This window comes from Bos indicus, chromosome 3 (assembly GCF_029378745.1).
Source record: "Bos indicus isolate NIAB-ARS_2022 breed Sahiwal x Tharparkar chromosome 3, NIAB-ARS_B.indTharparkar_mat_pri_1.0, whole genome shotgun sequence".
Classification (NCBI taxonomy): Eukaryota; Metazoa; Chordata; class Mammalia; order Artiodactyla; family Bovidae; genus Bos; species Bos indicus.
In genome coordinates this window covers 25,446,963-25,469,698 of record NC_091762.1, presented here as the reverse complement: position 1 = coordinate 25,469,698, position 22,736 = coordinate 25,446,963, and the positions used below count along the sequence as shown (strand labels likewise).

The following is a 22,736-nucleotide window of genomic DNA, read 5'->3' as shown; positions in this document are numbered from 1 at the left end:
CTTGATCCCACGCTCATCCATTAAACGGCAGCAGGCAGAGTCCCCTTGCTACCAATATTTGTGATTTTTTTCTTCATGTGTTTTATAAATGTGAAAATTAAGTTGTTTAATGAATCGTTCGGCCCACTGAAGACACTCCAGCATGTGCCTACCTCAGGAATCAACGTCACTTCAAAGATAGGCTTCTCACTAACCACCTGTGGGACGTTAATAAGCCGCATGCTTTCCAAATAGTGCTGGTGCTGCCTTTTCCAATCCAGGGTGTCGTACATCAGACAGGCAACATTTTCAAAAATGTCGGTGCCCAATCCCAGCTACGGGTGAGAATTAACAACAGTTAGTTCTTAGCTTCATATTGTTGGAATCAGATGTATGGTTTGTATCTCCCTTAGAGCCAAACCTATGATTTTCACAGGGAAGCCCTTCCCCAGCTGGTCCCCAAACCACTGAACCCTTCTGGCCCTTCCTGTTCACCACAATGCAGACTGTTCCCTTTGGAGGGCCTCTGGCTGCCTAATATTGTAAGAGTCTGATTAATGCTTCAACAAGGTGGAAAATGCTATATTCATTCGCTTCAGCAGAGAGGCCTATTTTCTAGGCATCTCCATTCGTGAAGCAACTCATGAGATAGGTAATTTCCACATTCTCAGCCCAAGGCAAGCTGGGGCTGAGCTCCTGCTCGGCCACACAAGAATTTCAGTGGAAATCTCCCACACTCTCCACACAAGCACACTACAGTGTGTATGCCATCAGGATTTCTTCCTCTCCTCACGTGTGCTACCTTTAGGGAGGAAACCCTAAGAGATCCTGATAGAACAGCACTACTATGATACCTGCAAGTTTATGATCTGGCAAGCAGGTCATAGATCAGATATCTCTATTACCTTGGCTTTCATTTCCAGAAGTGGAAAAGCACAGTTATCATTAAGTCTGCTTGAAAGCAAAGGAGGTAGGCTCCTCCTGTTTGCAAGTTGAAGTGCTAAGGTAGAGGGAGAAAGCTCCTAGCGGGGCCAGTGACTCAGCCTGGCAGGAGTCCAGAGACAAGCCAGCTTTGCACATCCTTACAGCACACCTCTTAGTCTGGGCTTCATGGGTCCCCTCCAGGGCTGAGAATTCCTCCGTGAAACTTCAACCTGATATTCTCTGCCCACATTCTGGCACAGAAACATATTTTTGTGTGCTTGTATTTATAAGAAATAGAGTAAAAGCTTCTGGTCAATTATCCCTTAGCTTAACTAGCTAATTTCTTTTTAAATCAAACAGCAAATCACATGCTTAAAGCCAGAAAATTATTTCAGCAACCCAGGGCTTAACTTGAGATGTTGCAGATGTCGTTCATAGGCAGTTAGCACTTCTTGATGGGCATTTATTTGATGTAAAGCTTTCGTTACCTGGGTTCAGCAGAAATACAGCCTGCTTGTTTGCAGCCAAAGGTACTAATGCTTTCCTTCTTCCAGAGAGAAAGACGACTACTTGGCTGGCTCCTGGCTTGGATGTGAGGCCATTATCAACTTACAGATAGAGCTGAGAGTATAATACCGTCTATCTACAGTATGTACGTAGGCTACTTGTATTAGAAATAGGTTTATTACTTCTATATTTTTCAAGTGATCCTAAGGTTACAATTAATTTTGATTTTCAGTATTAAACCCAAAGGCCTTTTCTTCTGAAACTCAACTCTATTACTGAACTGCTTTTAAGGCTTTCTTTGTCCATCATTATTTGTGCTGGGTTGCTCACTCACAAACTGGACCTTGTAAAGGCATGCCTTGGCTCTAAAAGTCTGCTGCAGTTGGACCCAGATCACAGCTCTGGCATGAAGCTGATGTTCAATAAATACTTGCAAAGTGGCTGATAGAATTGATATGTCCATTCGGGCAGCACAGTTGATTGATCTCATTTCCTCATTTACCTTCCTCATTCACCTTCCTCATTTACCTCATAGCCCAACTAGAGACTCTAGACATTAATCTTCTAGTTCTGAAGTCAGGAGTATATGTGCATAAGGTACATATGTGTGTAAATGTGTTAGTCTCTTAGTCGTATCCAACTCTTTGCTACCCTGTGGACTGTAGCCTGCCAAGCTCCTCTGTCCATGGAATTCTCCAGGCCAGAATACTGGAGTGGTAGCCATTCCTTTTCTCCAAGGGATCTTCCTGACCCAGGGATTGAACCTGGGTCTCCTGCATTGCAGGCAGATTGTTTACCATCTGAGCCACCAGGAAAGTCCCAACAGTATTTCAAACTGCTATTATTTTTTCAACATGGAAGTTCTTAACTTTAATTGCCATTTAAACTCTTCCACTCTATATTTTTAAAAAGGGAAATATAGCCACATTCACTTTCTTTAAAAAATGAGTGATTAGGGACCTCTCTGATAGTCCAATGGTTAAGATTCTGCACTTCCCTGCAGCAGATACCAGTTCGATCCTGGGTTTGGGAATGAAGATTCCACGTGCCACATGGTGTGGCCAAAAAATAATAAAAACTTTTTAAAACAGAGTGATTAAAATCTAATGAACAGAAAGCATTTAATTCTGGCATAGGAAACAGGATGCTGTGAATGGTGCTGGGTCTTTTGGAGTTGCAACTGTGTGTCTTGATGTTCACATCTACGTACTGAGGATGCAATGGAATGTCTTCTACCTGAGCTCAATGCACATCAGCTCCTCTCAGCCTCTGTCTGGGGAGGACAGAAGACACACAAAACGGAGCTCTAGTTAGAGCAGGAGCAAAATGTTCTTGGTTTGAGGCTGCCTTAGAAGACTCTTTGTATTGCCTCCCCTTAATTATGATTCATCTTCCCCAATGCCTCAGCAGGTAAAGATTCTGCCTGCAATGCATGAGACAGAGGATATGCAAGTTTGACTTCTGGGTCAGGAAAAATCTCCTGGAGAAGGCAATGGCAACCCACTGCAGTATTCTTGCCTGGGATATCCCATGGACAGAGGATTCTAGATCTATATGGCTGGGATCTCCTGTGCTCTATTAAGTCAAAATTGCACAGAAGTTCTTTTGAAGGTATGTGGCCAAAACTTGGCCCAGATGAGAGGAGGACAGTTTCCACAAAACTTACATTTGTGGATGTGAGTTTTAAAGTTAGGATAAATTTTTAAATTCTTGGAAGAAGAGCTGGTTTATCATCAAGATAGAGTAGACAGCTGCCTTTGAAATGGTGTTTCAGGATCCCAGGGCGATAGCCTCTTTCCCAAACACATCTCACATTTGCTGGGAATAATCTAGAACTCCAAGAAAGTAGGATGGAGTAGTCACAGTACGACAGTACCTGGAATGCCAGTGTCTCTGGGATAGAGACACAGGGCCCTACTTAACATGAAGCAGTGAAGGACGGGAGGACTCTTTTCTGAGCTCAGGTTTAGGAGGCAGTTTCTTTGACTGAAAGACAAAGCAGGACCGAGGAAGATATCTAGATGAAGGAATGGGGTGACGCAAAGCAAGGGATTTCACAAGAACCAGCTTTGCCTTCAGCCACAGATTTGCTGCGTTCAGCTTTGTTTCCATGGATCTTAGTGAGAGTGAAAGTCACTTAGTTGTGTCTGACTCTTTGCGACCCCGTGGACTGTCGTCTGCCAGGCTCATCTGTCCATGGAATTCTCCAGGCCAGAATACTGGAGTGGGTAGCTGTTCCCTTCTCCAGGGGATCTTCCCATCTAGGCTAGGATTTATTCTTACTACTGCCAAGGTAGATTTCCCTGATGGTTCAGTGGTAAGGAATCTGCCTGCCAATGCAGGCGACATGGGAGATGCCGGTTTGATCCCTGGGTCAGGAAGGTCCCCTGAAGAAGAAAATGGCAACCCACTTTAGTATTTGTGCATGGGAAATCCTATGGACAGAAGAGCCTGGTAGGCTACAGTCCATGGGGTTGCGAAGAGTTGGACACAGCTTAGTCACTAAACAACAATAACAATAGTTGCCAATAGTATGAGACTTAAGTGTTCTGTTTCTACATGATAACATCTAATACCTTACGTTGACAATCTTTGTCACTCAACCTGATGTATCCATCGCTACTTATTCAAATCCTTTCTGTCCTTCAAGGTTCAAGTCTAGGCTTCCCTCCCCAGTGTTTTCACGTAATTCAGCCAGTGCACATCCATCTCAAGGTAACAGAATCAGCGATTCTCATAGTGCGAACTGCCCATGTGGCAACCCATGGTCATGAGCAGCCTACCCTTTGGCTCAGAAACTCCAGGATTTGATGTCATTCTTTGCCTCTTAGATGGTCAGGTTTGCATTTTGTTTGTTTGGGAGCTACCCACAGTCACTGTCCACAGACACTCATCCTCCCCTTCCATCCTGTTTCTCCCAGCTTCCTTCAGGACACACTTGATGTGGTCCTTCTCTGGGACTCTGCTTTCAGTTCAAGTCCTTTCAATACTGACACATATTACCCTGTAAGGGCTTCAACACTCCTGGTTCCCTGTTTGTTGGGACATGTGGTCAGCCAGAAAGAGACCTGAGAGGTCTCTTTTTCAATAACAGGAATGCCTGGATATGGATATCTTCCCCAACATCTGTGATAAGTAGTTGTTCAACATTCTTTTTTAAAACACCCTCATATAGATAGATTTCGTTACTTTTCAGAGCATCCTAATTCTTCTTTTTCTGAATTAGTAAGAAACAGAGTGTTTCATACAACAGAGCACGCACATGTGTGGCATCTTGAACACTGCTTCTCTGTTTCATGATTTTGGTCTTGCCTTTCTGCAAGTACCTCAATAGCAGGGGGCCAACAAATACACTCAGGAAATGCCTGCTAATTGTTGGCTGGGGGTCAAGTCATTCTATTAAGATAAACCTTGTCAGGCAAATAAATTAAAAATACAATTTTGGCAATAAAAGCCAAGACCTAGAAGAACAATGTCTTGAACTAATACATAAAAAAGAAAGACAATATAATTCAACAAACTGTAAAATTTAGTATTTTCATAATTTATATATATTAAGACTCTGCTGCCTAGAGCCTTAAGGTATGAAGCAAACCCACACATCACCAAATAAAATAATTACCATGCTTTATCTTCATCTACATCTTATTCCTTTGACATTAATTCATACACTAAAAGCCGAAGTATCAGGCTATAGCCATTATCAGACATTCAATGTGCCCATTGTCTTGAAGATAAACCAGCCTAGCACAAAACCGTCTCTATAAACAGTGATCAATAAATATCTGTGGAATGAACAGATGGGGCAAATGGAAGCACAGTGTCACATGTTCAAACTAGTCAGTCTCACTAATGCATGTACTAACCAACATCTCGCTGTCTGACCAGTCAGAAGGAAACTTGTCAGCCTTGACCGTGTATTCAAGCTGAGCGACATCAAAGAGATTTGTTTCTGGTTTCTGGTTATTCAGGATTGGCTCCAAGTACTTCCAGAAGATTTCAAGTTCTTTTATGCCATTCTCTTTCTTCAGTTTTTCAGCTTCTATTTCTAATAAGAGCAACATGTTTATACTGCAAAATGAGAGTGCTGAATTTCACCCCACGTGCAGTGCTTGTGGTGAGTCATATACATTGCCCAGTGTCTGTACAGCACCAGAAAATACAAATAAATTTTGAGAAGTGTTTGGACCTGGACTATATAATTAAACATCAGAGGATTTTACTGCTGAAATTGTTATTAAATATGAGCTTTCCCCACCCCTTTATTTTATAGTTGAAGCCTAGAAAGATAATAATAAGGTCACACATGTTGGGAGCTAACTATGGCCAATATTTCTAGCACTCCTACACTGTATCTGTAGAGGAGAAGTTTTCCTGCCAAACCACTTTTCAACCATTTTAGCATTTGTTTGATGCATAACTACAGGTGATCCAGTTCTCCTTCCTATGTGGCTAAAAACACACTGGGTCCATGATTTCTGCTTCAGTTAACTTTAGGCCACATTGAAATGGCTACTAGCTTCTCCGGGCATTTGTACTCTGACTGTAAAATAATGGCAGTTTTCCATAAAGTTACACTTGAAAATTTGTCTGACATGTTTTGTTTTTTTTTTTCCATCTATAACTAAATAGGTCCTACTACTAAGATCTCATTATTCTAAAGTTTCTCTTTCTGTGATTTTATTTTTATATATTAAATATTTTTTAATAGAAAGACTCTGAAACTTATGGGTTTCTCTGGTGGCTCAGATGGTAAAGAATCTACCTGTAATGCAGGAGACCTGGATTTGATCCCTGGGTAAGGAAGATCTCCTGAAGAAGGGAATGGCTAACCACTGCAGTATTCTTGCCTGGAGAATTCCATGGGCAGAGGAGTCAGCATTTTCTCATTGGCTTCAATAATAAATATTTAACGTTACAACTAGCCTTTGAGACAGGAGTAGCTGGATTTGAATTCTGACTCTTTTACTTAATAGCTGCCCCTAGACTGAAAGTCGTTTCCTGTAAAATGGAAATAATAAAACATACTTCTGAGAGTTGTCATGGAAACTACATGAATCAACACACTTAAAGCCCTCAGCATTAAGCCAAGTTCCGAGGCCTATGCCCAATAAATGGTAGCTATTATTATCAGGGTTAGCTATTTCTAACCTGGAATGGCAAATTTTTAAATGTCGTGTTATAGAAATTGGGATGTGGCTGTGTAAGTTACAAAGTCCTGTGCAAAAAATATTACTAATAAATAACATAAAAGTGAAATAGCATATGGCAAAAAGAGCATGAACTTCCAGGTCACAGAAGCTTATGCTGAATCCTAATTCTAGTACCCACACAGTAGAGTTTTGTTCCCTTCCCATAGAGGGCGTCTGGTTCAATTCCTTTAGAGGAAGACCCTGAGGCTCAGAATAGCTGAAGAGCAGTGTAGGAAGAACTTCATCCTATAGCTTCCTGGTCCAAGGCCCAGAATATACACGCCCCTTCTGATATGTCGCAATACACCAGTAGCAAAGCCAAGCAAGAATCCAAAGTGATGACCACCCCCCAGGGCCATTTGGTGACTGTGGCTGCTGGCAGAAGAGATTCTTTACAGTTGATCCACCCAGCACATGCTTTGGGTAAAAGTTATATATCAAAATTCCTGAGAAATGGAGTTGGATAACCAACTCTATGTTCTCTGTGGCTGAACAGGGATAGAAACACAGGGTATGATTTGAATTTGCAAAATTTACAACACCTGGCTAGTGCAAGCAGCATAAACAGCAAATCAGTCTCAAAAGGATTTAATAATATATGTATCATAGGACTATGTTTTGGACAGAAAGTTGTATTTGTTCTTTAAGGACAGTGGGTAATATTCAAGGATTCGGTAAGTTGCTTAGCAGACTGCATACCTTCTGGCTGAAGAAAACTTTCCTGCTGTTGGCTAACTGCTGCCAGGTGTGTCTGCAGAGGTTCATAATTCTCTGAAGATATTTTAATCACGCTGCTTATGGGAATGCCAAGCTCCGTCATGATCGCTAATAGCTGAGGATTGTTGAAGCCCACAACTATAAAGTAATGCTGGGCACCGTCATCTGGCTCATCGTCTGTGCAAAAAATACCATAGAGAAGAGCAGCCATCATTTTAAAAGAGAACAGGTTGCACGCAGCCAGTTCAATGGCTCCATACATTATGCATGCGTTTATCATCCCCGGGGCTTGCCAAGAGCAGTGGGGTTGGCTGGAATGCAGTCCTGTTGACTGGTTTTCATTATTGCCCTTCCAGTAAGAAGGCCGTGGCCATTTTACAAAATATTAAATCACTGTTGCAAATGAGACAAAGGCATAATAGAAAGGCAAACATACAGAGGGCCTGTCGTCATGGAAAATGTGTTTGGATTTTCGTGGGGGAAAAAAAAAAGTCTAGGTTGTAATTTTTCTTGGTTCTAATCTCTTGAGCAACATCTGGCTTTACTCCTGAATTACGAGTAGCTGAAGCTTCGTGATATTTTATAAGTAGAGGTGTTTACAGGAGAGGGGAATATTGAATATGAACATACTCCCTACCAAAGCATTCTGTGTGTTTATGTCAATAGGTGTGGATGCAGAGTATGGGTTATGTAGCAACAATATTATTTATTGCATTCAATTTTAAAATATACATTGTGCACATTCCTAAAATTTTTCTCCTTGATTTAATCCTGGCTACATTGTTCTATTAGTGTTAGAACATGAATTTATATTAGAATGTTAGATTCTGAGGGGTGAGAAAAATTGTCATACTTTGGTATCAATACTAGATGGTACATGAAAACATTACATCTCACAATGGTTCACTAAGATCAACTTAAAAATACAGCAACGGATGCACAAACTTTTGATCTTCAAGTAGTGATTTTTCTTCAGTTACTAAAACAAATCAGTATTGATATTGCCCATGAAATCCATAATATAATTGCTCCTAAGTAAGTAGGTTTAGAGCAGAGATTATGGGAGTCAAATTGGCAAAGAATGAGAAGACCTGCCATCTTATTTAAATACAATGTGCATAACAACAGTAGCTCCATTCAGATTCACGGGAAAGGAGCAATAACTCATAGCTGTCTAAGTTGAATAGTTTTTATGTAGACAATCTAAATGAAAGAAAATTCTCATTGCTCTATCTAGGACAAACAGATAGTGGGAGAAGTTGAGGTCGGGAAGCTACATGCTCTACATGAGTCACAAATTAACTGGTCTGATTTTATTGTTACTGTGTTTCATTTGTGACAATAATTACTTTTGCTTTGCCTTACAAGTGTCTCTGACTTTCTCAAAATGTTCCCAAACAGACACTAAGCTGCTTGGTAGCACAATAAGTTGTGACTTCATCTTTTATTTGCACTGTGAAAATATGCCTATAGCAAGACACATGCTAAAGAAATATTGGCTGAAAACATAAATGAATTGCAAGTAGAAATATTTTTCTACCAAGGTGTCATGGGGAGCATGGGATTTATGGTTTTCAAAAAGGGGAAAGCCTGGGGAAGATTAAGCATAGTGATTGGAATGATTTCTCAAGTTCACAGGTCATAGGGCGAGCAGCGAAAGCAGCATCTCACTGACCAATGTATTGTTTGGTGTCATCCTCTTCCCCCCTCCTCACTAACTGGGTGGTCTTTTTCACGGCGATGTTTGCCTCTGGCTGGTCCTTTCCCTTTCCTTTGGCAACCTTGGCAGATGGGGACTTCTTCTCCTTGGGAGATTTTGCTTTCACTTTATCCTTTTCTATCTTAAATCTGTCTTCTATGACCTGGAAGGACAGAATACTTTTCATTAAACCATATAGTGAGCAGACAATGGATTTTCTACTATCAGGTAAATTAATGCTTTATCTCATGCAATCACTGCTTTACTCATTTATTCATTCTTCAGGCCAGGAGAGTGGAGATTTCAGGTTGAGTCTAAGCTGTGAGAAGGTACATCAATTCACCAAAAAGGGTGGATGCTAAAAGACTGTCATACACACATCCCTCTTGAAGGGAATTCGTCTTAAAGGAGCCAAGCTTGACCTAATAAACAGCCAGCTGAGGTTGTTGGTGGTGGCTCTTGAATACATTGTGATGGCAGGGACTTAGGTTTATCATGTTGCCTAAGCTGGGGGTCTCTTTTTGTCTTACAGACATGTGGGGTTGCTAACAAAACAAAAATTTTAAATTAAAAAAATTTTTATGATAGTTTTCCTGGTTTAAGTAGTGTGTCAACCACTTTTAACTGTTAAAGGATTCTTTTGGGAACTTAGCAAAACAAACTATTTTTGGTATGCTGCTGCTGCTGCTAAGTCGCTTCCACAGTGCCGCTTAAAAAATGTGTAGATGGGATCAATGGCTGCTATCTGATATGTTCAAAGAGATCAACACAACACTTCGGTTGGCAATGCTAATTCTTTATACACTGCTCTGGGGCATACTGAGATTGTCACATACCAACTAAAGACCTAATTTTTTTTTTTAAACCATTTTTTCTTTCCAAACAATTGCTAAAACCTCTGTGCATTATTTCATAATGTAATTACAATTTTCATTCATGTGTTATAAATACAAATAGACTGAGTTCATTGAAATGATGTGGTAGTATTGGATAATACAGAAGACCCAGAATATGTTTATGTTATTACATTATTTCATAATGTAATTACAATTTTCATTCATGTGTTATAAATACAAATAGACTGAGTTCATTGAAATGATGTGGTAGTATTGGATAATACAGAAGACCCAGAATATGTTTATGTTATTCACTTTCCCCATGTTCAACAAAATAGCACACAAACATAACTAAACAAACCACTGTAGCAACAGTGGGGGCTCTGTGTTTTCCTGGGTTCTTAGAAGCAAATTTGAAGAACTCTGTTCTAAGACAGTAGAGATAAGAAAGTAGAAGATATATTGTTGTGGCATCCAGCTAACAAATCTTGGCACAGGAGGGGAAAGGAGTGTCTGCCTCCTCCACACGGCTTCTGGATGTTGATGGTTCCAGAGAACCTGGTTTAGCTTTAGCACCCGGAGGCTGTGTCAGCGGTGCCCATGGACTCTCCACACATGCCTAGCACTTGTGCTGCTCAGTTCAGTTCAGTTCAGTTAAGTCACTCAGTCGTGTCCGATTCTTTGCAACTCCATGACTGCAGCATGCCAGGCCTCCCTGTCCATCACAAACTCCCAGAGTTTATTCAAACTCACATCCATTGAGTCAGTGATGCCATCCAACTATCTCATACTCTATTGTCTCCTTCTCCTCCTGCATTTAATCATTCCCAGCATCAGGGTCTTTTCAAATGAGTCAGTTGTTCGCATTAGGTGGCCAAAGTATGGGAATTTCAGCTTCAGGATCAGTCCTTCCAATGAATATTCAGGACTGATTTCCTTTAGGATGGACTGGTTGGATCTCCTTGCAGTCCAAAGGACTCTCAAGAGTCTTCTCCAACACCACAGTTCAAAAGCATCAATTCTTCTGAGCTTAGCTTTCTTTATAGTCCAGCTCTCATATCCATACATGACTACTGGAAAAACCATAGCCTTGACTAGATGGACCTTTGTTGGCAAAGTAATGTCTTTGCTTTTTAATATGCTGTCTAGGTTGGTCATAACTTTTCTTCCAAGGAGCAAGCATCTTGTAATTTCATGGCTGCAGTCACCATCTGCTGTGATTTTGGAGCCTGAGAAAATAAAGTCTGTCACTGTTTCCACTGTTTCCCCATCTATTTGCCATGAAGTGATGGAACCAGATGCCATGATCTTAGTTTTCTGAATGTTGAGCTTTAAGCCAACTTTTTCACTCTCCTCTTTCACTTTCATCAAGAGGCACTTTAGTTCTTGTTCACTTTCTGCCGTAAGTGTGGTGGCATCTGCATATCTGAGGTTATTGGTACTTCTCCTGGCAATCTTAATTCCAGCTTGTTCTTCGTCCAGCCCAGCATTTCTTATAATGTACTCTGCATATAAGTTAAATAAGCAAGGTGACAACATACAGGCTTGACGTACTCCTTTCCCTATTTGGAACCAGATGTGCTAGTGGTGGGAAACTCAACCTCCCCACACCTGCTCCTCGGCACAGGGAAACATCAGCGGAGGCTGGAGATGTCACTAATAGCCTTGGGTAAGGCAGCAAGGAAAGCACAAGGGAAAGTACAGAGATACGAAAAGCCTCTGCATTTCCCTCTGCACCAGATATAAAGAAAGTGAAAGTGAAGTCGCTCAGTCGTGTCCGACTCTTTGCGACCCCATGGACTGTAGCCTATCAGGTTCCTCTGTCCATGGGATTTTCCAGGCAAGAGTGCTGGAGTGGATTGCCATTTCCTTCTCCAGGGGATCTTCCCAACCCAGGAATCGAACCCAGGTCTCCGGCATTGCAGGCAGACGCTTTACCGTCTGAGCCACCAGAGAAGCCCATATATAAGGTGTTCCATAAAATATGGCTGGGCTCTGTTCCCTTGAGTTTCCACTCTCCTGGGGAAGAAAGAGGGGAAAAAAAGCACATGAACAGGGAGATGTTCATGCATTTTATGAAGGATAAAACCTGATATAGTAATAGACACACAGTTCACCACTCTCTAGAAGCTAGTGCTGGAAGGCCTTTGAGGAAATGGCATTTGAGTGAGGACCTGAAGGATGAGGAGTCATCCAGGTGAGAAGTGGGGAAAAGATGAATTGTGTATGCAAAGGCCCTAAGTCATAAAGGACATGAATGTGCTCAAAGGCTTGAAAAGAAGTGAGTATAGCAGGAGGAGAGTGGGCAAGGGAGAGAGTAGCCAGAATAAGGAGGGGGAAGCAAGTCATAGGTCAGGTCATCCACGGTTTTGGAGTAGGGGATTCACATATTTACGTCCTATTAAAAATGCAATGGTAAAGACCATAATGGTTTTAAATGGAGGCTTACTGTGAAGTTGCCACATAGGAACACAGGAGACCAGTAAGTAAATTCTAGAAATAGTCCAGATAACACTTAATGGTAATTCAGATTAAGGTGTTGGCAGAGTGGAGAAAAGAGGACGATTTAAGATCTGTTGTGCAAGTTGAAATTACAGGGTGAAAGATTAGAGACGAGGAGTGAAGGCGGAGGCAACAACAAAGATAACGCCTAGGATTTAATTTGAGTAACAGGGTGGTTGATGGTGCCACTCACAGAGACAGGTGTTGGGATGGGAAATTGCTTTTAGTTAAGGTGGGCAGACTATTCAGAATGATCTTGTTAAATCTGAGATGCTCCTGAGATGACAAGGAAACAGTTGACTGCAATTGTACTCTTCCCAGAAGAAAAAAGATTTGACTGGAGTTACAAGTTCGGGTGTGGGTAACATAGAGATAGTAGTTAACGGCATGGGAAGAGAGAAGACTCTTGGGGAAAGAGTTCTCAAGAAATATGAGAAGTGAAGCTGGGGTCATGCTGGAAACTCCAATACTTATCAGTCAGGTATAGGAGGAGATGTTGGCAAAAGATAGAAATGACTTAAAAAGTGGGAAAAAGTACAGAGTGTGCAGCTAGAGAACCAAGGAACTGAAAAGTATGGGTGGTTACAGGTGACGTCATGGGAGCAGCCTTGGTGGAGGGCGGAGGCAGTGAATAGGGAGGCAGGAATAGTAGGGTGACCACTTGTGTGGACCACTGTCTCAAGGCCTTTCCTTGTGAGCACTATTCACAGTAGCCAAGACACGGACACAATCTAAATGTCCATCAACAGATGAATGGATAAAGAAGATATGATATATACATATACACATATATACATACACACGATGGAATACTAGTCAGCCATATACAAGAACAAAGCTATGCCATTGTAGCAACATGGAAGTACCTAGGGATTATCATACTAAGTGAAGAAAATCAAATAGACAAGCCAAATACTATATATTACTTATATGTGGAATCTGAAATATGACACAAACGAACCTATCTAAGAAACAGAAGCAGACTCACAGACATAGAGGATTGACTTGTGATTGCCAAGGGGGAGGGGCCTGGGGTGGGGATTGAGCAGGAGGTTGGGGTTAGCAGATGTAAACTAGTATATACAAAATGCATAAATAACAAGGTCCTACTGTATAGCACAGAGAACTCTATTCAATATCCTATAATAAGTCATAATGGAAAAGAATATCTTAAAATGCATATATATGTAAAACTGAATCAATTTGCTATATAGCAGATGTTAACACAGCATTGTAAATCAACTATACTCCAATAAAAAAGTAAAGCATACAACTAATCTAAATGTATTAAAAAAAGAAGAATAAAAAGGGAAAACCCTTAAAAAAGAAGTTAGCTTGTGAAGGGAAACTGGAGCTCTGAGATTGTTCAATGGATGAGTGAGCAGGAGAGGAGTATAATATAAAGCTATGTGTGTATATATTAATATGTACATATGTAAAATCAGGAGATGTTGTGTTTGCAGGCTGATGGAATCTCCAGCAGACAGGGAGACATTGAAGTCATTGGGGAGACTCCTTGAGGAAGCAAGGTGGGGTAAGATCAAGAGAACATGTCAATAATTGGACTTTGATAGGAAGAAAGGCAATTTCTTAGTTTAATAAAAGGAGCAAAGCTGGGATGGGTGGCTGGGTGTGGGTACAAGGAAGAGAGGGGTCTTGATGTGTTGAGGGAATGTTTCAATGTTTTCAAGCGAAGGACGAGGCAAAGTTATCAACTCAGGACGGGCAGGTATGAGGTAGGAGGTTTCACTAGAGAAGATAATGTGAGTCATCTCAGAAAGTGGGGAAGAAAGCTCACTCTCCGCCAGTGTGGAGAGTTTATTAGAAATTTTGAGAAGGCTCATTTAAAAAGGAACCAGAGCCCAGATCAGTGGTGCAGAGTCCAATTAACTCAGAGGCGTTGGCAAAACCTGTGCACGCTCTCCTAACCATGCCTCTGATCATGGTGAGTCCACTAGAGTGAAAAACTCCTGTGCAGCTCTGAGGTGGACAGCTAGGCTCATCACACAAGAGTCCCAAGTTGGCCAACAAAATCTTCCAGAAACTTCTACACCATTATTTCAAACAAAATCGCAGGGTGATCTTCAGAACAGAAGAAACTGTTTTGGGTTAAATTATTCTGAAGGTGACTTCATTTCTTTCATTGACCTTTATACATGCATTAATATTCCATCATTCCAAAATCACTTTCTGAGTGTGGTGGTCATTTGTGTCTCAATAAGACCATTGTTGTTGTTTAGTCACCAAGTTGTGTCCAACTCTTCTGCAACCAAATGGACTGTGGCCTGCCAGATTCCTCTGCCCATGGGATTTCCCAGGCAAGAATATGGAGTGGGTAGCCATTTCCTTCTCCAAGGCATCTTCCCGACCCAGGGATTGAACCCAAGTCTCCTGCATTACAGGTGGATTCTTTACCATCTGAGCCACCAGGGAATGCATTCCCTTAGCAAGGCCAAACTTGATACCCTGGAGACAAGCATTTTTTAAACTTATTTCCATTAACACTGAAATGACCAATACTGATCTCCCTCCTTTCACAAAAAAATTCTTCCTGATTTACTTCCTTATGTAACATTTTTAAATTATAAAAATAATCATAATTGAAAAATTAGGAAAAAATTGAGGAGTTACCAAAAAAATTCACAGTTCCACCATCCAGAGAAGATGGGTAAAGAAGCTATTAATGCCTTTTTTCAAATTATGTTTTGGCGTCATTTTAATGTAATCATTACCGTCACCTCTACACAAGCTCTGCATTTTCCATTTAACAATGATGTACCTTTAATTGATAAAATATAAAACAGTATTGCTATGTAAAATATTTCTCATAGTAACTCTATACACGCTTTTGTGGTGTGCAGACACTAATTGGTAAAGAACAGAAGCAAGTGAAAACACCTGGGTCTTTCTGAGGTGTCAGAGGCAGGCCGAGAAATCCTCAGTACATTTCTGAACATGTTGTTGTTTGCCCTACTCAGTCCCCACTGCTCCCCTTGGCTGACTCTAGTGATGGTCTAATTGCTCCTCTCCTGTGTCCTGTCTGTATCTCCTTCCCTCCACACCCGAGCTGAACCATGGCAGTCCCTTTGTCCCTTTTTCTGAACAATGATTGACTACTTGCCCCCTAGGAATCTACTTTGGTCAAAAAGTTCATCCTCTTCCACCAAGCCCTAATCACAGGAAAATCACCTCCTATCTATACCTTCCCTTTCCCTTTCTTTTCTTCATTCTGAATAAGCCCCTCCCTGCTATGGGTTTATATCTTTGGATCTGAGGGCAGGAGTGGGGAGAAGTAAACCAGGTTTGCTGAGCCCACTCCTAAATCATAAGCTAAAACTTGTTTGCACCAACCTCTTCTGGCTTTCTTGCTTCTGAATAACATGACATGCATGTTCCCATTCTATGGTCATCTCCTTACAACTTGAAAAACTCAGAGGAAACCCTTGCCAATTTAAGACAAAAAATTCAGGAGGGGGGTGTATTCAATAGCCCTTCTTTCCACAATGTGAGGGGAACACAGGCTCCCCTGCATATGAAGGGGGAATCAGGTTTGTTACAGAGTACATTTTCTTTAAAATGCAGTGGTTCCAAAAGGCATATGGATGCCTCCTATGGTGAGAAGATCTTGGACAGGCACAGAGGTCTCTTACCAGTTAAGCTATGTAGCAGATGCGGGGCTCTTGTCCTAGCAATAACCAAAAAAAGAGTCTTTGGGTTTCACATACTCAGCTGAGTATTAAATGACACCCACCTAGAATCCTTAATCTTGTTATTCTCAGTTTTTAAAGGTTAAAATACAAAATTCTCCCTCTTTGGAATTGGGCAGACTAGTTATTTGACACTTCAAAAGTATTTTAGACTATATTTTATTTCTAAATGATTTCTTAATACCAAAATTCAAATACTTTTCTGGGTATTCATTCTGTTGTTTTTCACAGTAGAAGGGAGGGAAATGGTAAAAGTCAGCGGGACTGATAAATATCTATACTTCATCTTGTGTGTGTGTGCTACATTGCTTTAGTCGTGTCCGACTTCTTGTGACCCTGTGGACTGTAGCCCACCAGGCTCCTCTGTCCATGGGATTCTCCAGGGAAGAATACTGGAGTGGGCTGCCATGCCGTCCTCCAGCAGATCCTCCCGACCCAGGGATCAAACCCACGTCTCTTAGGTCTCCAGCATTGGCAGGCGGGTTCTTTACCACTTGTGCCACCTGGGAATACTTCATCTTACTCTTACATCTACATATTTGTGTATAATTTGTGTTCAATATATGTTCTATCATTAGATTCTCAAGGTAATATTATTAAGGATATTGATAAGAAAAGATGTCATAGAAGTTAAGTGACTAAGTCACTCCATTATCACGTGACTTCTGAGAAGCAGGATTTATCTTCAGAGTGCTACTCAATTCTCTTTCAAAACATCATTCTACGCATCTCGTAAACAATCTATTGACCACAGATGATGAGAGGACAAGACGGACTGAAAGAAATGTACGGTGTCAAGTAAGTTTGAAAGAAACAGATTAAACGATATTAAAGAGATTTGTTTTCATGAAACTCCTCCATCTTTAAAAAGCGAACACAAAGTTCATTTAAACAGGGCATTATTTATGATTTCTTTTAATGAGAACTTGGGACTAAATGGTTCTAGAACCTACTCTGGAGACACAAGGTTGTGGGAACATTTGGTGGCTCAATTAATCCATATCTATAAACCTAGGCTAGGGCTGCCCTGATAGCTCAGATGGTAAAGAATCTGCCTGCAATGCAGGAGATCTGAGTTCGATCCCTGGGTTGGGAGGATCCCCTGGAGAAGCAAATGGCCACCCACTCCAGTATTATTGCCTGGGAAATCCCATGGACAGAGGAGTCTGGCAGGCTATAGTTCATTGGGTCACAAAGAGTTGGACACAACCAAGCAACTAATACACATATGAACCTATACTAAGGAAATTATTCAAAATATGAAGAATTTTACAAGATAAGATTGTTCATCATGACATTGTTTATTATGAAAGAATACAGAAATAATGGAGATGATGAACAATAAAGGAACTTTAAGTATGGTAGTCAATAGGATGTCACCTAGCCAATAACAATGGTCGGTGTGGATGCTGTGGTAATGAGAAAAAATTATGGTATATTTTAACTGAAATAAAACTGGATTAAAAACTTTTAAAATATTACAGCTGTGTAAAGAAACACATCCATAGAAAGAAACAAAGCAAATATACCAAAATGTTAACATTAGTTGTAATAGGGTTGTGGCGTTATGAACATTTTGTTATTCCTTTTCTATACTTTCTATTTCTTTGCCCTCCCTGCATGCCTGCCAGACAGAAAAGACAATGCATGGGATTGAGTCAGGACCTTGCTTTCCTAGAGAACTGCTGAGGTGTAGGAAAGGTAAGCCTACAAGTGTCCTGCGTTCACTTGACCAAATGATACAATCTAGAGATTGCACAAAGTCCTGGGGTGCCATAGTGCCATCTTCAGGGTGCAATTCTTCACCCACAGAATCAGGACATAGCCATGTTTGTGTGGTGGTGGTGGTGGTGGGTAGGTCTAGGTCTGATGTCTATCTGATGTCTGTCTCCTGCAGGATCCTTTGTGATTCGGCCAATGCTATCCTACATCCAGAAGGGAAGAGAGAAGGGCTGAGGACGTTTGGAGGAATCCCAGTAAATCTAGTTCTAAGAGATTCCCCCAGAGACAAGCTCATTTCTGGGCAGGGTGGCTGGGTGGGTGGTGAGATTGGATAAGAAGTCAGGATTCCCTTGGGAATAGGCGGTTTCTTTGAGCAGTTCCCCCACTTAACCTCAGAATGTTGTGCATGCGTGCTAAGTCGCTTCAGTTGTGTCCAACTCTATGCGAGCCTATGGACGGTAGTTTGCCATGCTACTCTGTCCATGGGATTCTCCAGGCAAGAATACTGGAGTGGGTTGTTGCGCCAGGGGATCTTCCCGACCCAGAGATCGAATCTGTGTTTCTTATGTCTTCTGCATTGGCAGGTGGGATTTTTTTACCACTTGTATGCAGTGTAATTAGCAAGTTGGTAGATCCCACTAAGTAGTCATTCGTTCCTATAATGAGGCATTTCTGGGAAGTTCTCTACTGATTGCCAGCCAAAAGTTCTATTTTGCATAATTATTGAGACACAGAAGGGGTTTGTACAGTCGTTAAGAATGTGATCTTAGAGTCTGACAGTTCTGGATTTAAATCCCAGATCCATCTCCATTCAGCCACTGGAAATTTACTTAGCTTTTCACACCCTCAGTTTTGCCATCTGCAAATTGAGAATAATACTCTGTACCTCACAGAGTCATTTAAAGGATTAAGTGATGTAATGAATGTAAACAGCCTAAGTATAGTGCCAAGCAGACAATAATAGTAGCTAATTACTGTTATTAGCTCCTGTAACAGTAGCTATTTGTATTTCAAAATACTATTCTATTTTAAATATGTATATTTCTTTACATTTTTCCCAAAGTCTGTAAAAGGTTTCATTAATTAATAGCATCCCAATTAGGAAAGCGCTGCTCTAGTCTACAGATAAACCGCCAATGATTTACCCTGAATCACTGAATTTTGTAGCTCTTCAGATCCAACAGTTCTGTTGGTAGTATCCTCATTTCGATTATCCAGCCTCAAAGAATTCCACGCAGTTAGTGAGGCAAGTTATTCCTTTCCGGAAACCACACGGGTCCCTCTAAACTGAGTTTCTGCTCTTCCTCTGTTTGATTTCTTAAAATAGTTTCTGAAGATTTTAACCACAACTGAATCAAAACTAACCAGCCTGTAATTTCCTGGTATGTCCCTATGGCCTTTCTTTTAAAACAAAACACACATACAAAATGGCATTACATTGGCTGGTTTCCAGTGTTTCGGGGTTTTAACTGGAGTAAGCTGGAAAACGTCAATGAAAGTTATCCTAATTTCTCCTTGTCAGTCCTTTGGAGTAGGTTCTGGGCTGTTGGGGCTTCATCATGATATCTTATCAAATTTAGGTGCTTTTAATTTGGAGTTATTTTAAGAAAAGTTTACCAATACCAGCCGTCCATATTCCTAACTGCATGTCTTCCTTCTCTTCAGTTCTAGGACATCGAAAAATAAGGCAACTGGTATTAAGTAGATAAGTCAGAAAGAGAAAGAACTGCTCTGCTTTTATATAAAAGATATGCCAAAAAATATCTAAGAAAATATGGACTGGTTATTTGAATTCACAACTTAAAAGCACAGTTAGAATATATTTGAATCTTTCCCCAAAACCTATCCAAAGGTTCTGAACTCAGCTCAGATGTACAGACTACATTTAGTTTGGCTGATTATTTAAATTAGTTAATTTTTTTGTTTGTTTTATAGTCATTTAAATTTTTTCCACGATTAAATGTTTTCTTTTAGCTGAATTCTCAATATATTTTAAATATTTTGATTCACAACGAAGTGTTTTGGCTTTTAAAATGTTTATAATTAATATATAACCTAAAAGTTGTAATTAAAAAGAAGTAAAAATGTGAATAATATTGTAATATTCAGATAATGACTAAATTAAAACCTGGTTCAGAATAGAAACCAATCAATTATTTTAAAATTATAATGAACCTTATGAAAATATATGTCCCAGTAGATTGTTTCTCTAAATGCTTGTTTCCATAAATGTTTGTTAAATTAACAATTAACAACAAATTGATAATGATATAACTAAAAATGCACAATAAATGTTCAGATAATGATATGTGCAAGGAAAATTCAATTTCAAGCAAAACATTCTCCTATTCAGATTTTAAGATAAAATAAAATCTAATTTGGGATTAATTATATGAAAGAATCATATTCAGAAGTTCTGAAATGTTAAAATACATTTCTAGAAATAAAGTATATTTTCTTCATGATATGTATGTTTGGAAATAACCAACAAGATGTTTCCAAACAGATAAAAGTTTCAAAATATATTCAACTTACTACAATTAGAGGCAGGAATTTGTCTCCTAGAGATTCACATGCTAAAGGGTTCTAAACTGTTCTTCAAGAAATATCTTCCTTGTATTATTTTTTATAATATTAATTATCCAGCATACTTTCTTCATAGACAAAGAAAATGCAATGTTAAGCATAGTCTGAAGTATTATAAATGATTAAAATTAGTGGAATCTAAAATAATGATATTTTACTGTATCTGGCTATTGGAACTATATTATTAAGCATAGATGGTTAAAACAGAATCAAATATGTAGTGTACATACATTTTTTTCCATTGGAGAAAAAGGACAGGGACCTAATTATATTACTTTTTTTTGTCCACATAGTCTCCCTAGTATTTTCTATAACTACTGCTATGAATAATTGTCAAGCATTTGTTTTAAAAAATGCAATTCCAAAGATTCAACAAAGAAGAAACAAAACACTCTGGGTTGTACAAGTGTAAACATATAGCTAGTATTTGAGAGAAAGAAACTATATATCATGTTGATGTTAAAAAGCTAACGAGAGAGTCACTCCTTGCAGGAATCTCAGAATCTCACCAGGGGTTCAGAAAGAAGAAACTGGATAAAGTCCTCTTTTCTTTTTTTCATTTTCTAATCCACAACGTAGCATCAGTTTTCATGCTTTATACTTATTTTGCTATCTGCTCAATTCCCTGGCTGACAAGCATTAACCTCAATTGTTTTAAGTGACCTGCTGGGCAGCATTGTTGAAATGAACATAGATTATATCACCCCTCCAACAACTCCCTTAGTCTTGCCTTCACTGAGATAACTTTTCTGGAGAGTACTCCCTTCCTTTCAGTTTTCATCCATTTATTTAGCACTGGCTTGTGTGTTTTCAACTCAGAGATTTTGGGGTTGATGTTTTGGGAATCCAATCTAATGAAGATACCGATTAGATTATGTAATTGTTGTCTCTTAATTGCTCAAAGAGTTCTTTTATGCATCTATTACTTTCTTATTTTTATAAATCTAAAATTCCTTAAGATTCTTAAATTTTCAACAAAAAGATTATTTCTGTATCTTAAGAATTTTATAACTGCATTATTATTTTGTTCACATTTCAAAGAAATAACAGTGCAGAAATAATTTTATACTGTTAGCTGTAAAAACTTCCTCGGCTTCCAGGATATCCCATTTATTGTTACTTAAAATTTGTTGACTGAAATCTAAAACCTACTCCTATCACAACTACTGACTCAAAACAGGTAGTAAATAAGTAAATCAACACTCAGCAAGTAACTTACATTTGTAGGTGCTGTGGGAAAGCACAAAGCTAATAGAAGGTGTAAGAATTTTCGGAGGACTCAGAGTCTACTTTTTATAATTCAGATTCCCATGTGACACTGGAATTTTAAAAAGGCAAGAAAAGCTGTTTCTATACTAGTTTCAAATTTTCCAATTTTTATTCTGCCAAGTCTTAACATCCCTGAGTTCCCTGAGTATTGCTTGAGGTACAAATCTCCTGTACCCGATAGAAAGAGCTTCATACAGATGGAAAACTGTACCATCAACTGTGTCCATTTAAGTAGAATTTTCCTGGGAACAATATATATCACCCTAGTAAGAGGCTAAATAGGGAATCTCTTTGAAAAGCATAAAGCCCTTTATTACAAATATAAGGTGGTATTATTATTTTTTTTTTCTGTGATTATCCCATCAAGAGTTCAGTGCAAATAGGAAAGCCAAATTTGGGGAGGTGGGTGGTCTTACAAAGAGGAAGTAGGTATTATTGGAATGTGTTCACTTTTCTCTTTTTTTCTTCCATGACTTCGTTTTGCCGCTCCCATTTAGAGGCATAAAGAAACAATTTACTTATAAATGCATTTCATACAAACAAATGCACACATACTTATTACACATGTGCAAACAGAAGCATTTGACTTTCCAAAAATATTTCAGCATAATTTGGAAAATAAGAAAAACTTTTCTCATTTTGACAAAGGGTTAAATAGCAAATGGGTTTGCAACTGGCATCACTTTGCCAAAAGGACTTTAAAATATTTTTTTTTTCAGATGAAAAACACAAATTTTTGGAAAACACACAGATTGACTTCATATGCAAATGAAAAATCTATATGTGAAGAAATAATCAGGTACATAATATGGGAGTAGAAGTGATGGTTTGCTGCTGAAATATTTAGATTATTAGGAAGGTACAGTTGTAGCCTATTATTTTAATAAGTACTCTATTGAATATCACGTAAAATATTTAAAATAGTTAGACCCTGACTTTGCGGGGGTTTCTCACCTTTTTATATTCTCCTGACTCCATGTCTGTCCTCTGGTTCCCTAATTTGCTCCTAGCGTACAAACAGACTACCATAAAAATGACCTCAGCCACATGCCCTGGAATATTGTCACATTTCAGGGGAACTTACTTTTAATGGGTT

At 39.5% G+C, this 22,736-nt stretch overlaps 1 protein-coding gene across 4 annotated transcripts in view; it reads right to left on the bottom strand.

The window, feature by feature from the left end:
• The window catches only part of SPAG17 (sperm associated antigen 17), a 254,113-nt gene that overhangs the window by 169,428 nt on the left and 61,949 nt on the right, over window positions 1–22,736 (bottom strand). For all 4 annotated transcript variants that reach the window (XM_070785824.1, XM_070785828.1, XM_070785827.1 and 1 more), the window contains 4 exons: window positions 8,995–9,181; window positions 7,302–7,496; window positions 5,277–5,458; window positions 153–314 (listed from right to left, as the gene is read on the bottom strand). In XM_070785824.1, coding sequence (XP_070641925.1) covers window positions 153–314; window positions 5,277–5,458; window positions 7,302–7,496; window positions 8,995–9,181 — 726 coding nt within the window. The remainder of the gene's footprint in view (window positions 1–152; window positions 315–5,276; window positions 5,459–7,301; window positions 7,497–8,994; window positions 9,182–22,736) is intronic.